The sequence below is a fragment of the Astatotilapia calliptera genome, chromosome 5, assembly GCF_900246225.1.
Source record: "Astatotilapia calliptera chromosome 5, fAstCal1.2, whole genome shotgun sequence".
Lineage (NCBI taxonomy): Eukaryota > Metazoa > Chordata > Actinopteri > Cichliformes > Cichlidae > Astatotilapia > Astatotilapia calliptera.
Window position 1 is genome coordinate 35,960,663 of NC_039306.1, and position 19,495 is coordinate 35,980,157.

A 19,495-nucleotide genomic window follows, 5' to 3' on the forward strand; every position below is an offset into this window, starting at 1 on the left:
ACACTGCGGATCAACAGAGACCACACAGAGATCACAAAACCCGCTCCACACACTTTTTATCCTCAAGGAGAGTCTCTCTCTGAATCTTTGTCTTCTCCTGTGAAAAGAAGCCTTTTATCTTACCCTTTTTAATTCTCCTGTAATGAGGGTTGAAGCTAGATAAACTTCAAAGATCACACTCAGCCCCACCCACCACGGCACTTGTTAAATCCCCCCGAGCTCTAATACAAGACAGTAGAGTCTGTTCTGCTCTCACTATGTACACTCATATTATAATAATCATGTATATTTATCAGGGACATTTGCATCCAGAGCATGGAGCTCTTTTTGTGTCACAAAAGAGTTGTACGCGATGCACACACTACAGCACAGATGAAATTAGTGCAAAAAAATAAGATCATATTTTTTAGACATTGCTATTTCAGATAACTGAATTATTTCTTTTTGATTATGCAAAGATCCTCAAAACCTCACTGAAACATCAAAGAAAGTATATTTACATATAGTCTACACAAGAATATCTCTCGAGAAGATAGAAGCCACATTTTATTAATATAGGGTTGGGTTCCTGTTTTCTTTTCATGCCACTTCATAGTCTTAGCTTCTTAGCTTTATATCATGCACATTAAAAATATTAAACATTATTGTAATCTATCACCCTTCTCTGGCTGCTTGCATGTACAACACAACCAATGACTGATCAAGCACCTCTCCTTCAGGTGAGTGGCCCAGAGACATCCAGTGCCCTTGGGTCCAAGCCGTTCTCAGGTTTGTTCCCCCATTTTAAAAAGCCTTGTTATCCTTGTAAGGAAGAGTACTCCCTTACTTGTATTATAACTTGTACAGCACTTTAGGAGCACTTTATGTAACATCACACTTTAACCCTCTGGGTTTGTTCAAAATCACGACCCTTTCAGCTTGTTTGTGGCCAAAAGTGTCCACCAACAGATTAGGTTTTATTACTTTTATGGGGGTTTTTTTGCCATTTTTTCTTCATAAAGCTTTTAACTAACTTCAGTTTTTTTCATAAATATAAAATAGTTATTACTTTTCACATTTTTAACCCTTTAAACACCAGTTTGTTTGTCCACTGCACTAGCTGGAAGACAACATCACATCTCGCAATTTTCTATAATTGCATTGCTACTGGAATTTCTTGTATTATTAATAGTAGAGTCTGGGGCATGTAATTGATTCACATCAACATTGATTATAATGCATTGTTATTTTTGTGCAGGGAGAGCAAAAACATAAAAACTCCCTCTCAGCTTGTTCGTGGCCAAAAATGGCCACCCCCTGTTTACGTTTACAAAATGCTATAAAATTAATATATATTAAGAATAATTTCCACTTTTTTGGACTTGATTTTTTAGATTAGCACCGGTCCTAGTCATGAAAACCAAAACATAATTCAAATTCAGATATTATACCCTTTGAAAAGCGTAGTAATAATATTATGTATTATTACTACGCTTTTGGGGGAAAATAGTAATAAAGTTCAGATTTTTTAGCATATGAATGATGCAGGTCATCATTGCAGGTCAGTAACAGTAACAGTAATAATGATTTATTTTTACTTTATTATTATTTTTTTCTTTGGGGAGGGGATAAATGACCAAAAAGAAAATCACAAAAGGTGTGTTATTGGCCAGAAAAGCAATTTAATGACCAAATAACCACTGAAATGACCAATAAAATGATCAAAATTTATATTCCACTATGTGTGTTCTTCTGTGTGCATCCTCATTAGCAGCAAGATGTACTAACCACAGTAGAGTGGTTTTTATAGGCACACTTTCTACACCTGGTACAAGGGGCTGCTGTTACAATCCTGGAGGTGCGCCTTTTGCACCTTCTTCTCATTTCGTTGGTGGGGTGTGGGTCACACTCTGGTTCAGACTAATGTATCTTGAGATCAATGGCAGAAGTGGCTGAGAATCAGGGACAAGTGTGTCTTGCAGTTGTTGAGGTCACCAGCATGTGTCCCAGCTCTCCCAGCATCACTCTTCATTTGTAGGTTGTAGAGGACTCCCCCACTTCAGTGAAGTTGTTTCCGGTGGGACAAAGGCATCGTATCCCAAGACATCCAGGAGATTGGAGAAAAGAGCCATCAGCCATCAGTTAGTTTTCCTTCTACAACTCGAGGTGCCAACACCCTCTAAGTTATCCAAGCAATATTTGTGCCTATTGTAGTCCAGGATTGCTTCTTGCTTTCACGCATCCTTTATTCCCCATCACTGACTGCTGGTTCCTTGTGTGTTGCTGTCAAAAGAAGCACATTCCTCCATTGCTTTGGCATGTGGGATATCGCTGTGGTAGTTTTGGTGAAGCCAAAGAGAGACAACAAAATCTTCCTCTGTTGCAACTGGAGGAGCTGGGTAGGAAGCTCTGGGTTGTTTCCCCTGTGCCAGTTTTCATCTGAGGAGTTCCTCTGCCAAGGTGACCAAAGGAAAGACGTTGTCCTCGGAGCTCCTCCGTCAGTTGGAGTCTGAACCCCTTTCCCTTCTTTACTTCCTGAGAACTTCCAGTGTTGTCATCCAACATGCTATGTATTGCTTTATTCTGGTTTAGGCTCACATCTCCACTTCATCTATAATCCTCCAATCCTCACACCTTGGCCTCCCGTGCAGCTTTGTAAGGGTGCACAGCAGCTAAAAGATCTCCTTTGTTATAAAAAAAAGTCAAAAGTAGATCTCAGGCTGCTAATGCATGAAACTGCATACAGGCTGAGCCCTGGTTTGATACCAGTGGGCACTGGATTGTAGAGCAGTCTCTCTTCAGTGGTTTTCCTTTCATGAGGGATCCACTCAGTCACTCTCCTCGGTCTCAGAAAATGCTCCTACACTCAAAAAAGTGAAATTTGGTGGTTATTGCATTTACAAGACTCTAACATGTAATTTGAACACAATGAATTTATGTTTCTAAGGTGAACGTAATAAAATCATATAAGATCTACAAGAAATTTACCAACTTAGCGCCTCTTAAATTTATTCTTGTTGATATGACATGATAAAATCTAACAAGAGTGGTTAGCTGCCTTAAAGACTCGCGATATCACAAGATCACGTGAGATTCTAAACAACAAGAGGCAGGAAAGCACATGGTTTGCTTCATGGTCATCTTGGAAAGGTAAGAGTGAATCTATCTTTATCCATCTTGATGAAAATACTTTTTGCACAAAGGTATCATTAGTTTGTCGATTCTTTTCAGTTCTATTTATTCACATTTGTTTTTTTGTTTTTTTTAAAAAAATATATCTGTTTGTTTATGCCATTCTAGCTAGCTAACACGTTAGTGCAAGAATATAGCACAATGTCATGCTAGCACGATAGCCTAATATGAAAGACTTAGCTACTCCAAATATAGATATTGTTTATAACTTAACCTCTGCACATAAGCTAGTTTGGCTCTACCACAGAGACTGTTGTGATAAATTTACATTTTACGTGTGGGTTGTTGAAATTTGTAAGTTTGTAAGTTGCAACTGATGGACAGTGGTTTATTTAACAATTTATGTGTTTTTAGTACATTGAGGAGGAAAGACAAAACATGAACAGATATGTTTTCCTGTTTTTTAATTTTTTTGAAATTAAATATTTTTCTACTTAATAAACTTGGAGACTTGCAGTTCCCTCCTGTAAAGATAATAAATGTTTAATCTTATCAGGTGGTGAAAGGTCTGGAGAGCTGGCAGGCCAGTTCATCAAATTCATGGTGAGCTAATATTTTTCTTAAAAATTATCACATTCCCATGTTAAAAATGTAATATATTCATTTGTAAGTGACATATACTTTTGAGACCAAGAAAACATTGCATTCTGATTTTATGTACACATCATCTAAACTTTCTTGAATTGGGGGTATGGCATGATTAAATTAATACACAAATTACAAAACAATATTAAAATGACAGACTTGTCTAAAATGCATAAATACTATTTGAAAAGATTAAGACTGTAAAACAATAGCCTCTGTATTTCTCACAAATTCCTGGTAATTCAACTAAAAGTTCTTTAATCCCACTGCTAGGTCGTTGAGATGGATTTCCGTATATATTTGTTTTTTTCCCCCTCTGTGTATAAAGACTGATGCTGTTGAAATCAGAAGAGAATACATCGCCAAAGGTCTTTGCGTGTACCTGAATGAAGATCCTGAGAAGCTGGTGAAGAATTACCTGGTATGTTAACTTGCCTGTATCCTTAACTAAGGAGATGATCAAAGATAAGCTTGAACTACATACAAAAAGTTTCAGGGGATGGGGTTTTCCTATAAATTACCGGTGGCTGTAAAAAATACCTTTTAAAATAGGAAAAGTAAGAGCTTTAAGTTTCTCACTGGATACTACACACACCATTCTTGAGTGTTTTATACTATCATTATTATAATATCATTATAATAACCTCATTCATACACACATTCATACAAGATTTTTATGTAACATTTACACTTCAATGGATGTATCAGGAGCAACTTGGGGTTCAGTATGTTACCCATTGATAGTTTTAGTATCAGATTAGAGAAGCCAGGGATTAAACCAGTAGACAACTTGCTCTACCTCCTGTGCCACAGTCACCCCTATCACAAGATTTTGAAAGACAGGACATTGTTGAGGTATTGAATGAACTTCTCATGAGTCAGGAAAAATATCGGGCAGTCATTTTTGATTACATTTACATTATTATAAGGCTTGAATGAATAAAGCTTTTAGGTATTTTACATTAATGTAAAACAGATATTTACTTTTAAAACTGTTTGCAATGGACATTAGTGAGAAATCATTATCTTTTTTTTGTTTGTTTTATTGTCACAGGAAGTTGATAAAAAGCATCGCCACTGCCATAGCAGAGACAGTCTTTGGAATCTGTGTCTTTCGATCAGAGGGTGCGGAGCCTGGCGATGACCCTCAGGATGTTGTGATTGTTCTAGAGGGGGTGGAAGTGATGGGTGAGTTGGGCAATGTAGTTTTTGCAGTGACAATGTTGCTTGGTCTGGTCTATTCACTGAACCTGAGCTACCCTCTGGAACTCAGGTACACCTTTGAGGTCCTGCAGAAGATTCTTATGGAATTAGATGCACACGAACTATCCAACAGCACACAAAGTACAGGTTCTCAAAACACTATTTTCTCGTTGAGAAATGTTCCCATTACAACAGCTACACCATGTATCTGGACCATGAACCTAAAATAATTGCAGATATTTTCTTTTTTGAAAGTGCATCTGTTGACCTTCAAAGTAGTTGTATTGGTCATCACCTGCTTCAGCCATTCATTGTTGTTAAAAAATTGTTTTAACAGGTTAACTTTCCACTTTGTCCACTACTTTTTTTCTGTTATGTAACTTGTACTTGCATTTCATGTATTCTTTATACATTATGTGAAATTTGCTATAAATTCAATAAATTGGAGAAAACAAAAAGATGTGTATGACAAATTTTTATTTACCTTTTAGATGTAATAGTGAAATAGTGATGTTAACCAGGCTCTAGACTTTGTTAAATGCTCCAAAAAATTACTCTTTAAATTAACTTAAAATAATCATGGAAAGAATTTCCACGTGATTAAATTGCTTTCTATTAGCATTAAAGACTTGTGTTGGAATAACTTAATTTGTATGAGTTGGTTCAACTCAATTAACTTAAGCTGGGACCAAATTTAGTAAATTAGTTGGAGAAAACCTACTGAATTGAGTTGGAACAAAACTCTTTAAGTTGGATCAACACTATTAAAATATATTGGATCAAAATGCAGTAAATACGTTGATTCATCAATCTTTAATTAAGTTGGTCCAACTTGAGTGCATTAAGTTGGAGTAACAGAATTGCATAATGCTAAAATAAAGCAATTTAATCACGTGGAAATTCTTTCCATGATTTTTTTATGTTCATTTAAAGAGTTATTTTTTTGAGTGTATGTTCTTTTCCATCAGCTGCTCGGCCTCCACCTCCATGCCCCCCAACCCCAATCTTCCCCCAAAGAAGAGGATTCAGGCACTGGCTAGTACTCTTCATCAGTGGTGATGCAGTCAGCTTCTTTGGAGATTGTCCCCTCATCTTCTGGAGAGGAAGTTTCTTCATCTTGGGCAGATGACTTTTCTTCAAGGACAGATGACTGCTGCTGTCCTTGCTCTCTGACCAGATCATATAGGCAGTGCTTGAAGCAGTGATGACCTTCTTGCCATACAGCCAGAATAAATGATCTGGAAGCTGTTAGGCTTACTTACAGCAGTAGCTCTGTCTGCACCTGCAGAAACTCCAGGACACGTTTACAAACTGTTTGTTGTTGTTTGCGCTGCAGCTGCAGCTGCAGCTGCAGCTGCAGGTTTGAACTCTGTAAAATGTCCTGTGATTGGGGTTTTTTTGTTTTTGTTTTTAGAGTTAATATTTTGGGTATGGTATCTTTTTATGAAAAATACAAGAGTAAAACTGCTTTTAACATGTTCTTCAAAGCTGAGTTTGACTGGGAACCTCAAAGCTCAATATCCTGCATCCACAGAAATTCACTGCAGCCTATGTAATGTTTAATGCATCATTATTTATTCCAGTCTATCTTGCAAATACATGTTTGTGCTGCAATGTCATGCACAAACACAAACTATTAGATCCTTAAGATCAAACCTATGTCAAAATTGTTTCATTATTTTGGTCTATTGGAGTGTGGTAAGCCATCAAAGGCTGCTACTAGAAACTAGGAATGTTACATGAAATCGCTTGTTTGGCCAAAAATGGGTAAATGATGTAATTTGGTAAAAAAACATTAAAAACTACAATTTTCATGTGTTGAGTTTAGAATGAAAGCAATTTTACCTAAATTGCATGATATAGTGTATATGGTGTATAGTGAATATTATTGATATTATTAAGGAGCTGATGTTGAAAATTAAAAAATCTGAAAGAAATACACACCTTTGGGAAGTTTCATTCCACTTGCATTAACAGAACGAAAATGGTTGAAAAAAGAAAAGTGAAGTGGCCACAAATGGCCAGGATAGAGCCCAGAGGGTTAAGCAATATTTGCACATCAATAACATTTGCACACAAGAGGTTTAATTATTTATTGAATATTTATTGAGTATTTTAACAATTCGCAGGTAGCCTTTGTTCCAGGTCCTGCACAGCTGCTCCTCATCAAGAAATGTAGTGGTTGTCTGTGAGAAGGAAAGAATTGTCACTGGGAGCAAATAAGGTTTACCATTTAGGAGAACTTAGGCAAATGTGTCACATGTCTTTTCTGTGTCCTCTCCAGGGTGTTTGGGCAAATGTTAAGGTGTAAGGGTAAAGTGTAGAATATTTCATCTAAAATATTTAATTGTATGAAAATGGTCAAATGTATGTATATATTTATTTAATTAAATGTTGGTGTATTGTAGAATGTTGGTGGAAGGTTGGCATTTGGAGTTTGTGCTGTGAGAAGGCTTGACATGCCAGTAATTGTCATAGCCTCAGAGCTATATGGGCTAAATGCTTCCACCATACTGTACCATTCAACACAGCAACTTCAGTGACTACAGACAGCCTTTCCAAACTAACTTTCACGAGTCCTTCCTCCAAACTTTCAACATGTCTATCAGACTCCATTCTAACTAAACTGACCATGGATAGACTCGTCATTAATTCATTGTTCAATTTTAAATATGATTAATTTATAGCAGGACATGTACTCCATGCTGGCTGCTCCTAGTTAAAAAGCTTTTGCTTGAACCGGCTAAGCTTCAGTCAGAAATGGCACTAGTGAAGGCTACAAATGACTTTTGTGGGGTGATTAAGCTCTTCGGGCTGTGATGCTCTGTTCTCCATACAGCCAAAGACATGTTTTCTACCACAAGGTCTTCTTTGTGTTGTGCTTTTTAAAAACATAACTCTTGCACAGCTTTTAATTCCACTTTTCAGTTTTTATGCATGAGTTATTGTTTTTGTTCTTCTAGTTTCTGTATTGAATTTCATTCAGACTTAAACTTTTATTCTGTTTCATATTTCAATATTCTTTCTTTTATTTCATTTCATGTAGTGCTGCTTTTAATTCCACTATGATATGATGTCTATTGGCTGGTAGTTATGGGTCTGGTAATGCCATGGCTTTTGTGTGTAAAGCAGTATTCCTATATTTCTGGTATTAAGTAAAGGATCTGAGTACTCCCTGATGACGGTGGAAGAAAATGCTGTGGACACATTGCTCCAAAGTAGGCGTTCTGATTAGTTGAGATCTCATGTTATTAAGGCTATAGGATGAGATTTACACTATTTTCACACTGAAACTAATCAGTGAAACTAATGATTTATTATCTTTCTCACCAATTTATTCAACTGTTTCCTTAAATTCCACTCACAGAACACTTTGGTAAAAAGAAGTCCTGAAAACTGTTTGACTAAAGTGGATTCTGCCAGTGCCTCAGCAACAGAGAAATGAAGTAAAAGAAAAGGGCTGAGACAAGTTGGAACGTGTCCTAATGTACTCCTGCAGACCACGAAGTGTTTAGTTTAAATGCACCATAAAACGGTGTGTTATTGTTGGACTGCTGTTACCTTTTAAGTTAACACTTTGGTCTGTGTAGATATTTGTGTAGACTGTGTGAAGGTTTCCGAGCACAAGCCTGTATTCATAACAGGATGACAGAGAAATGAGATGGAAAAGTGGGAAAGCAGAGTGTGAATGAGCACGCCTGTCGGTCAAGAGCAACACATTGCATTCACATCCGTGTGAAAAACACTGAGCCATTCATCTCCAAGTTTTACTCTCTCTGTGTCTTTCACACACACACACACACACACACACACACACACACACACACACACACACACACACACACACACACACACACACAGGCTCTGCTCTGAAAGCCACTTGTCCTTAGAGAGGAAAGAGGAGCTCGGTGGCTGCCTATGATGGGGGATGGAGGACTGATTGGGAGACTGGCTGGTAGGCAGTGCATGACTGGGGGAGGTGTGGGTAGGCGTGGAGCAGAGAACAACCTTCCCCCATCCCCAGTATGTTCATTACTACATACCCAAATATGTGACTCGCTGTCCAGTCTCATCTCTATTGTGACTGATGGGAACAAAAATTCAGAATATAAGTAGCTGAGAGAGAGAAAGAGAGAGTGAACTCCTACAGGCTTGAATCTTTTACATGAAAGAACATGCACTGTTTCCATCCTTACTTCTGCAACGGGTAAAACGTCACCTTTACTTTCTGCCTAGGGATAATTCCTCTTGTGCACCTGCCTACAAGAAAATGAAGATGTACACAACCCTTTACAGTAAACAACTGAGCTTTACCACAATTCTACCAAATTCGACTCAATTTAAGAAAGAAGAAGATGGTATTATCAACGATTTTCTGGAAATGTAAACCATGAACACTTAAACAACTGCAATTTTGCTGGTAAAAAGTATTCAAATTCAGTGAAGCACTGAATAAAAAACAGAAAAAGTAATAACCAATGTTCCCTCTAATTTTTCACGTGTCTGAGCGAACACACAAACTCCCTGAGCGGTCCCTTGGACCACTGTGAGAAACAGCAGGCATGTGCACTGTGGTCACGCCAGCATCCAAGCTACATGGTTTATTAAAATAATCTGATTACAGTATTTACATTTATGTTAGACTACTTTTAATTAACTGCTTTAGCCCACTTACAATGAAAATGTAAAAAAATCTTGTTCATGACCTGTGTAGCATGTTAACTAAATAAATAAAAAAAAAAAAAAAAAAAAAAAAAAAAAAAAAATATATATATATATATATATATATATATATATATATATATATATATATATATGACCAATGTTGGGTAATTAATTATATAGTTACTTTTTCAAAAAAGTAACTGAGTTATGCAAACAAAGTTTTTTGCAGCTGTTTACCTAAAAATGCAGCCAAGGCGTTTTTATTAAACAAACATTTCAAACTATTTACAGAACAATCAGCTGTTCTGCATCAAATCTGATGCCACACAAATTATTTGTTCACTCCAAAAAATAATTTCTGTCCACTATGAGATGAAGGAGAACAACAGCCTGATACCTGCAGGCCTGACAGCAGCAGATGTATCACTGCTGTAACACCTGTAACACTCAGCAGTTGCCTCATTGTTCTGACACACACAACAACACTATTGACTACACTACACACTAACTACACACTAACTACACAAGATTTGCGCTAAACATGGCAAATCTCTCACATCTCAAAACACAGCTGTCACTCCTAAAACTTCCCCCCTTCCTAAACAACTAAAGGCCATGCTGCCATATCAGTTTTTGATTGGTCCACATGGTACATTTTTCTACCAATAGGAAAGGGTGGAGTTTTTTGGTTTTGTTTTTGCTCACAGGCTTTCGAGCGTTTTCCTTATAAAACGCTGTTTTTACCGTTTCTTCCCGCAGTAAATATAAACAGCGATAGTATTCAGGAAGAAAACCAAACATTGCAGATATTTTTATCATAACTCTGGTTTTGCGTGGCCGATCAACACAATTTAAAAACTGGTATAAAGTCCACACTTTTTCCGTCAATTGTTCCGTCTGTCCTGCTCACATCTCCAGTGGTTGTACACGTTGTCATTAACGTGGCTTCACTCCACATCAGCCGCTTTGCTCGCTAAAACACCGGTGTTGGCGCATAAAGACGCTGTCATAGCCTGTCAACGATGTGGATTAGCTGCGTATATATTGGCTGGACTATGGGATAAGGTGGCATCGTTCTAATCCCGTACGGGAGCAGCCAGTCACTTTCTGACTAACACTGCAAAACGGAACATTGGTAATAATCCCTTTGGATGGTGTGATCACAGACTATGTGTAAATGATGCACATAGTCAACATACCATGCTGCTGAATGTGAAGTCCTGCTTTAAAGTTACAACTTTAATGTTACAGTGTTGTACATTGTACACTGTCACAGTACATTAAAGCTAATGCTATGTCCTCATCAGACATGACTGACTGTAGTTTCACTCACCAAGAGTCAGAGGTGCAGCTCAGTAATTATAATCACTGAAGTGATGCCTAGCATTGAGCTTGGCTATAGCCATTGCTGTTGGCATTAACTGTCAGTTATGAGGCCAAACCCTTACTATTCCAGAGTTGAAGAAGGAAAGCAAAACTATTTTTGTACCAGACTGTAAACTTGTTTTTTTCTTAAGTAAAGTTAGAAATGTTAAAATAATAACTCAAGATTAGATTTTGTGATGGTCCTTGGCTTTGAGATTTATATCTGAAGTTTTGTTATTCAATGTTGTATTTGATTCCCGTTGTTGCTTCTCAGTGCTGACCTAAAACTCATTGTCAGGTATCAGGTTGATATGGTGGACTTGTTGGTAATAGTGCAGCTGTATCTGGATAAATCATGTGCTGTATTTGAGTCTCAGTCCTCATGACGTCACACAGACTGCAAAGTGATTTCCATCAGAAAACTTGTCACTTATATTAAAAACATTTTCCTTCACCCTCCTCTCGCGGATCTGAATTGTTTTGCTATTTTCAGACAGAAACACATGCACTTACTTTTTCTTATTGTAGTTAGTAGGCCTACACCACCCTCTCCCTCATGTACTCTCTTTGGGTCTGCTTTTTGAGATACTAATTTACTGGGTATGAAGTGACCGGCTGGATCTTTGCATATAGATTATATCGTACTGTGAGTAAATCCCCCTGCCACTGGCATCACAATCATTTGTAGTAATTAAACCATATCTACCCCTCAACCCATAAAACTAAATGCATCTTTTTATTTTTCATATTTACCAGCTGGATATGTTCCAGTGTGAATCAATGAATCGAGGTCATAATGTTGATTTAGAGAGTGTATATACATTTATGGTTGTGTGATGTTCAACTATAGTCCATCAGCCCGTTGTTGAAAATTAAAATATATTTTAGCAGATTATGGTCTGAAGTGGAAAATGAAATTACAACACCGTGTACATGTAGCTTTGCCAGTTGTGTAGATCATTTTCATAAATGGTCCGTTGCTATGAATTATAGGACCACATTTTCCCCTCTCCTTTCATAAAGAACGGTATCCTGTGCTAACCGCTCTAAAGATGTTCTGGGGCAAGAAAATGTGAACTTAAGACTATTCCGCAAGTTTACATTGGCGATATTGTACCAGTAGATGGCGATGTCGCATACGAATTAGACACCGGTGTCGGTGGCGTGAGCTATTCCGATATTGTACCAATATTATTTATATTGTTCCAAGACAAATCAAATGTGAGTTCAGCTCGTGTTCTGGCCTTCAAATAAATAAAAATAAATAAAATAAAAGTGTCGATTAGTTCTTAAAAAATATTTGTCGTGAACAAGTTATTAAAGAGGCAGTGTTAGAAAGCTAGTTTATGTCGATGCTTTTTAAGGTAAGGAGTAAAATAATAACATTAATAACAATAATAACAACAATAATAATCATAATAATACATTTCAATTATTTTTCGGGCGGGCATGCGCAAGCGATATTTAACATACGTACGCGCTTCCGTAAAGCAGTGACAAAGATGGCAGTCGCCGGACAAGGTAAACCGACAGTTTACGTGCTATATTGTCGTGATTTGCAGTTAGAGCGAAAATGCCCAGCTACCCATTTAGCACCAGAGTAGATGAACGGTTCCTAAGCGTATCGCTGTAGTGATATTTTGTTTGTAACTGGACTTTGGTGGCAAGAAAATGCTGTTACTAACGCTGGTTAGTTAGCTAAAGGACTCGCTAATTTGGCCCACGGTCCCTGAGCGTTACTCTGCCGCCTGCAACACCCACACTATATCGTTTTGTAATCATCGGGGTCTCTCTAGTGAAAACAATCAACTTTTCATCCCAGGTGGCATTTATAGGGTCTACTATGACGTTTTTGTGGTAATAGTTGAGGTGACGCCCGTAGCTAGCTTGATGTGTAGCTAGATGAGTATTTTGCTCGGCGCTAGCTGTAAGCTCAGTCACCGGAGACACAACATTCCGGAAGAAGCGCTTGAAAACACAGCGTTACAAACAAAATGAAGCAATTGTCTCTGTTTACTCAACGCGTCGAGCTTCTGTATTTGATTACATTTAATTTTATTCAGATCAGTGTAGTTTTGTTTCTCCTTCATTCTGGTTATGTTGTGTTGAAAAATTTGACCAGATTGATTGAAACTAAGCTAAGCAGTATAATTTATTTTTTTCCTTTCTAAAAGAAATCAGTGGGTTATCCTGCGTCGTGTCATGGCACAGAAGTCGCCTAATTGTCATTTGTTTTGTGTGTCTATGTTTGTAAAGGCGTCAAAGTTCCCCGCAGCTTTCGGCTGCTGGAGGAACTGGAGGAAGGTCAGAAGGGAGTTGGAGACGGTACAGTGAGCTGGGGCCTTGCAGATGATGACGACATGATGCTAACTCACTGGAATGGCATGATCATTGGCCCTGCCAAGGTGAGCCACGTCAAGCACCTGCTCTAACACTTCAGTATGTAATACTGATCTTCTTCAGTCGGCCACTGGGCTTTCTGCCTTGGAAGCTGACTAAAAGGGGGTTTCTTTTTAAACATCACAAGACAATAAAATGCAAACCACACGGTAAAGATTCTGTTTGACCATGTGGCTGTGCTGCTCACAAGCAGAGATTTCACGAGCCGATATGATTTGTTGAAGCTGTGTTTGTCACACCCTTGTGTCAGCAGGAAGATTATTAATTCAACAAGATATAATGTGCATGAAGGTGAGGCAGGAAAAAGTCAAATATTAGAAAAGCCAACTTTGAAAACCTTAACAAGTTGTAAGCCATACATGCAGCTTTACAGTGCCGTGTTTCTGTGTGGAGAGAAACAGCACTGTAAAGCTGGTACTTGGATGAGCCTTTTTTTATTTATTTATTTTTTTTATTTTATTAGAAGCCATATTCACACACACATTCCCGTAGCTCTTATTTCTAACTATCACACACTCACTCTCACTCCAGTGGATGCATTGGGGACAATTTGAAGTTTGGTAATGTTCGGTGTTGCCCAGGGAGACTGACATACAGCCAAGGAAGGAAACATTGATTTTCCAATTGGAGCATACTCAGCATCTCACTTATTCCAAACACAGTGGGTTGAGTTGATGCCAGAGAGCTCTATTTTGGTTTCATCTGACTACAGCACTTTCTCCCAAGCCTTCTCTCAATTATTTAGATGTTCAAAAGCGTCTTACCTTTGAAGGTCTTTTTCCCCAGTCCAACCTCGTGCAGCTCTATAATCTTGTCTCTGACATCCTTTAACAGCTTTTCGGTGTTGTCCATGATAGTGGAGAGGTTGGAATGGAAGTCATTGATTCTGTGGACAGGTGCGCTTTACAAACATCACGAGTTGGGTCCAAAAAAAGAGGTGAATGTGGAGCTGCCTAAAAAGTGTTACTCTCCTTACATTTCTATGTCAAAATGGCCATCTTTACAGCATACCTGTTTATAGCTGTGTTAAGCAGTGTTGACCACTGTATAAATTAGAGGTGGTTGTTTTGATTGACTGATGTCCTGACACAGGGAACTCGAGCTAATCGTGGTCTAGTAATTCACCTCTTGTAGTCCAACCTCTCGACTTTGTGTTGTTGTTGCCTTCTACAGCATTTTAAAGAAATTGTCTGACAAATAATAGAAGTCCATGCTTCAGTTTTGGTGAGTGATATTCCAGTATTTTATGTGATTTTACTAAATGGCACTAATTAGCAGAAATGTGTGTCTATGAGTGCAGTTTGCTAGCTGTAGCTGCTGAATTAGCACTCTAGCTGCTTGTCCACATATAGTCATTTCTGAAACAGTAGTTACCCAGTGAATGTTCCCTGAGTAACTGAGCCTCAGGTTTTGGAAACTCTGTGTGCTGAAAGTTGGAATACGCATTTTTATTTATTTATTTTTGTTATGAGCATTTGTTTTAGGGGCTTGTGCTGCCTTTGGTTGCACCTCCATGCTTTATTTTGCCCCCCAGAGAGGTGTGATGATGTGTGTGGTTGACAATAACGAGAAGTCTGAACTAGTTAGCTTGCATTTTTCCCAGCACTGTTTATGGCAGCCTTGCTGGTTTACCACAGCATATTCAAATGTTGGTAAAGTGTGACTCCTGTGTGCCAAGTTTTTCTTTTCAGCGATTTCACCTCTACTGCTGATGGCTTATAGACAATGTAAACAAACATAAACTTTAAAAAGAGCTGCTGTCAGCGTTGAACCTTATTTGATTTCATCTATGTCTCTGCACCTTTATCAGCACGTCCTCACTAAAGCTTTGTAGTGACAGATTTAATATAAATGTTTATTTTTTGAGCCGAATTCTTTTATCAGGCTTTGTAAAGCATGCAATATGTTTTTTTTTCTTCTCACAGTAGTCTCACGGTTCAGAAAGAGAATAAAAAGTTAAATGGGCTCTAATGTCAGCAGTTGTTAATTCCAGAGAACTGGTGACAGTAGAGCTTATTAGAGTTTGTTAGACTTTGATTCTTTGAGCTAACCAGTCTTCTGTTCTTTTCATTGCAGACTGTCTATGAAGGCAGGATCTACAGTCTGAAAATAGACTGTGGATCCAAATACCCTGAGCATCCTCCTCATGTCCGCTTTGTGAACAAGATAAACCTAAGTGGTGTGAACAGCTCAAACGGTCTGGTAAGTATCCCTGCAGATATTCTTGACTGAGTTATAATATTCACTCACACGTTTTTCTTGGTAGGATTCTGAACTGTAAATGACTTGTGCAGTAAAAACATAATTAACCAACAAATAGTCTGCTCCTGGTTGTAGCTGCTGCTGCTGTAGGTATAACATATGGCTCGAGTCTCAGGAGTTGTAGGAAGTAGGTAGACTCAACAGTTTTCTGCTTTTGTGCTGCGCGGTTATGCAGTTCAATAAAATATTTCACTTCCAGTGAAATAAAATAATTATCATGTTGAATTCTGTTGCACAAAGGTGCTTATTCTGTCTTTCATTATAAAGCTAGCATGACTTTTAGCTTTTTAGAAGGGCTCCTGTGTCTCTACAGAGAACTCAAAAACTCACTCGCTGTTTAGTTTGAGCAGATGGAACTCGAGGAATTTCAGGGGAAAAAGTTGGAAAACTTGCATTTGTATCTCATTTGACTCTGGACTCTGCGGTCCAGGGTATAATTGGCAGTTTTTGAGTTCTTTTGATTTTACCTCTATATTCCACCTTTAAAACTGTTCACCTTGCCCTGTTTGGTATCATTCTTTTCAGCACAACCTCACGTCTGAATTTACACTTATGTTGTCATTTTGACATACTGCATTGACACAATTGATCAATCTAAAATCAGACAAAAAACATAAAATCCAGGTAGGAAAAAAGTTTTATTTTTTACTGTAACAACCACAAACATGTTTAACGAATCATTTTTATAACTTGAAATCCAAATGTAAATAGTAAATTTTAAAAACCTGTGCACACGTTTTGCAAACAACAGTTATTTGCAGCTATTTACCTGGTATTAAAAAAATAATAAAAATTATGATGGGGGAAAAATTATGAATGTTTATAAATGAACTTTTTGCAGATGCAGGCTTGATGAATCCTCAGTCTGAAACTGGGATTTGGACGTGACACGTAATAGACTACACGTTTGTCTATGACAACAACAACAGACGTTATTTATATAGCACATTTAAAAACCAGTGGTGTACCAAAGTGCTTAACATGCAAGAGGGTAAGATGAAGTAACAGGGGAGGATGAAGGCTATGTCAAAGTACCAACATGGTAGCAGGTTAAATGGCATTAAAAACACAGAAGCAAAAGAAATGCATATAAAAGCATAAAAGAACAATATATGTAAAGGATAAGACAGTCAAACATTAAAAAAAAAAAAAAAAAGATTAAAAGTAGTTAAGAATAGACCGAAGATAGAAATAAGCATTTAACTAACAAACAATCATTAACTGGTAGAAAAGGCGAGGCTAAATAGGTGGGTTTTTAACTGCGATTTGAAGGATTGAATGGAATCAGACTCGCGGACAGCGATGGGGAGGTTATTCCATAGATCAGGTGCAGCCAAGGCAAACGCTCGGTCACCTCTAGTCTTCAGCCGGGATCTCGGCTGTACCAAAAGTGACTGGGAAGATGATCTTAGTACTCTAGCAGAGGTGTATAATCTAAGTAGCTCAATGAGGTAGCTTGGAGCTATATTATTAATAATTCAGAAGGTGAGCAACAGGATTTTGAATTGAATGCGATACTTAATGGGAAGCCAATGCAGGTCGGCAAGGACAGGAGTGATAGAGACACGGCGTCCACTACCAGTAAGGAGATGAGCGGCCGCATTCTGAACAATTTGCAGTCTATGGAGAAGAGTCGAGTTCAGACCAAAGTAAAGGGAGTGACCAGCAATAGCTTAGCGGAGGCCAACTGGAGCAAACAGTGGCATCTGCTCAGTGTGTACGCAGGGTTTCTGGAAGGAAAGTTCTTACACCCAAAAGCTTTCAAATGGGTGTTACAAGATTTTGGTACTAATTAAATTCAAGGAGGGAAGAGGGAGACTGAGTCTAGGTAAGATGTGTTGTCCACTCTGAAACACCACATGGGATCAAGCATTCGGTCGTGACACCAGTTTCTGTCTATAATTGTCTTTTCTATGTAGATTGAACCAAGGGTCATTGGTTACTTAATAAAAAGCACCTCCACCATCCTTCTGCTCATTTCCCTTCAGGTCGACCTAAAGGCTGTGTCATCACTGTCCCGGTGGAAGAATTCCTACAACATCCGGGCAGTGCTGCAGGAGCTCAGACAGCACATGATGATGAAAGAAAACAACAGGCTCTCCCAACCACCTGAGGGCCAGGTGTACAACAACTGAAGTTCCTGCTGCTATTCATTACTCTCTGACACACACACACACACACACACACACACACACACACACACACACGTGCATGCATGCATACTACACAAGACTCTCTGCTCCCACTTCCTCCTTCGGGAGCCTTCCATTGGACGGAGAGAGGGATGTGCAGGTGAACCCAGATTCCTGACCTGGTGCCCAATCATTCTTTGAGGTTCACAGTGCAGACCAGACAATGCAAAACAAGAATACTGTACATCTTACTATAATGTTATTTTTTATGATCTTTGTGTTCTACATCCAGATTGTAAAATGACTTGAGTGTACCAATTATGTGTGTTTTCTGGGCTTTTCACATGTGGTGACAGTTAGTCCCTGATGTATGGGTATCTTGAGCCACTTTTCCATTCAAAGTACTTTAGTTCCAACGAATATTTTCAAGGTTCCTTCTTACTGTTGGTAGCTTATCATTCCAGTGTCAAGATTAGAGAAATGTAATCCACGAATGACTTTACAGCTATGATGCTGTGACAAAACAAAGGACTACAACGACAGTGAGCATGTCTTGCTGCTGCTGTTCACTGTGATTTAACACACCGTCAGTGTCAGTGCATTGAGTAAATGTTGGAAAAGAAAAGCAGCAACAGCGGCAAATCATGTTCAAAATGTCTATAATGGATTGAATGAAAAAACAAACCACTTCTGTAACCCCAGCTATAATAGCGCTCTTCATTTTTGGGATGCCTCAATACTTGAAAGATTTCCCTGAAATAGAAATAAAAATCTACCCTTTGCTTCTGCGATATCCCGATGATGTGAATTTGAGGGGCCTTCCTTAAACAAGTGTATATCTGGTACACACAATTAAACTGCTACTAGACATTCGTATCTATCAGCAGGGTACTGCTGGCTCATCACTCGTGTTCTCAGGCTTGTCTTCTGTGTGCCATAGTGCTTTGTGATGGTAATTAATTATTAGCAGCCCGTGGGATGAGGGAAAGGAAGGGTGGGGCGGGGGGGTCGACGCTGTGGGTGGGGTGCTTCGGGTCCTTGTGCTTTCCGTGTTTGGCACTTTTCCGGGATCGTCACTGTACCGTGGAACAGGAGCAGCTGTGATTGTTTTGTTTTTCCCTCCCGTTTTGGGTTGTTCACTTTCTGGGCTGACCTGTGTACATTCCATGGAGTTGTCTGCTCTCATTCAGTGATCACCCACTGAACACAATGTACTTGGATGTTTATTTTATAACGGGTTGAATCTAATCAGGGTTATGGTGACCTGTTGCATGGTTTTATTTGAATTAAACATTATTACTTTTCCACAGGCTTGTGTCGTCATTGTCCAAATGGAAGGTTTTGAAGAAAAAAAAAAGGTAAATTGAAAATAATGATTCACTATTTTGATTATTTTGATTAAGCCACAGATGGATGAAAATTGATCAGATTCATACTACTCATCCTGATGACATGAGCAAATAAAGAGGAATTATTGTTGTTCACCTGAACATTTGCACTGTGTACTAAAGCTTTAGAACATGGTTCTTCAAATGGTGTCTTTGGTCTGTTTGAAATTTCTCAGTTATCTTAAGTATGGCCATATTTTATAGGAGAACACCCCCATGGGTATGGTAAAAGAAGCACTCAGCTCACATAATCAACTCTCCTCCTCAGAACATTCTTTTCTTTTTTGAGTATTTTTTTAAATACACGAGGGGTGACAATACCTC

The 19,495-nt window shown here is 38.4% G+C and overlaps 1 protein-coding gene and 1 long non-coding RNA gene across 3 annotated transcripts; both read left to right on the forward strand.

The window, feature by feature from the left end:
• Positions 1-2,849: 2,849 nt before the first annotated feature.
• LOC113021746 (uncharacterized) lies at positions 2,850-5,414 on the forward strand. Its single transcript, XR_003272351.1, has 3 exons — positions 2,850-3,129; positions 3,668-3,714; positions 4,085-5,414. It is a non-coding gene; the product is annotated as an uncharacterized LOC113021746 (long non-coding RNA).
• Positions 5,415-12,453: 7,039 nt separating this feature from the next.
• On the forward strand, positions 12,454-19,090 carry ube2v1 (ubiquitin-conjugating enzyme E2 variant 1). Of its 2 annotated transcripts, none has more exons than XM_026169111.1 (4): positions 12,454-12,510; positions 13,246-13,394; positions 15,466-15,591; positions 17,640-19,090. In XM_026169111.1, exons 1-4 carry the CDS (start codon positions 12,492-12,494, stop codon positions 17,784-17,786), a joined length of 441 nt encoding a protein of 146 aa, XP_026024896.1. In that variant the 5' UTR covers positions 12,454-12,491; the 3' UTR covers positions 17,787-19,090. The 2 variants fall into 2 exon arrangements, with proteins under 2 accessions (XP_026024896.1, XP_026024897.1); XM_026169112.1 differs by lacking the exon at positions 12,454-12,510 and adding an exon at positions 12,689-12,811.
• Positions 19,091-19,495: the final 405 nt, after the last annotated feature.

Coding starts and splice junctions, on each gene's coding strand:
- ube2v1 (XM_026169111.1), top strand. Junction 13,395..15,465: donor TGATCATTGGCCCTGCCAAG/GTGAGCCACGTC, acceptor TTTTCATTGCAG/ACTGTCTATGAAGGCAGGAT. Junction 15,592..17,639: donor TGAACAGCTCAAACGGTCTG/GTAAGTATCCCT, acceptor ATTTCCCTTCAG/GTCGACCTAAAGGCTGTGTC.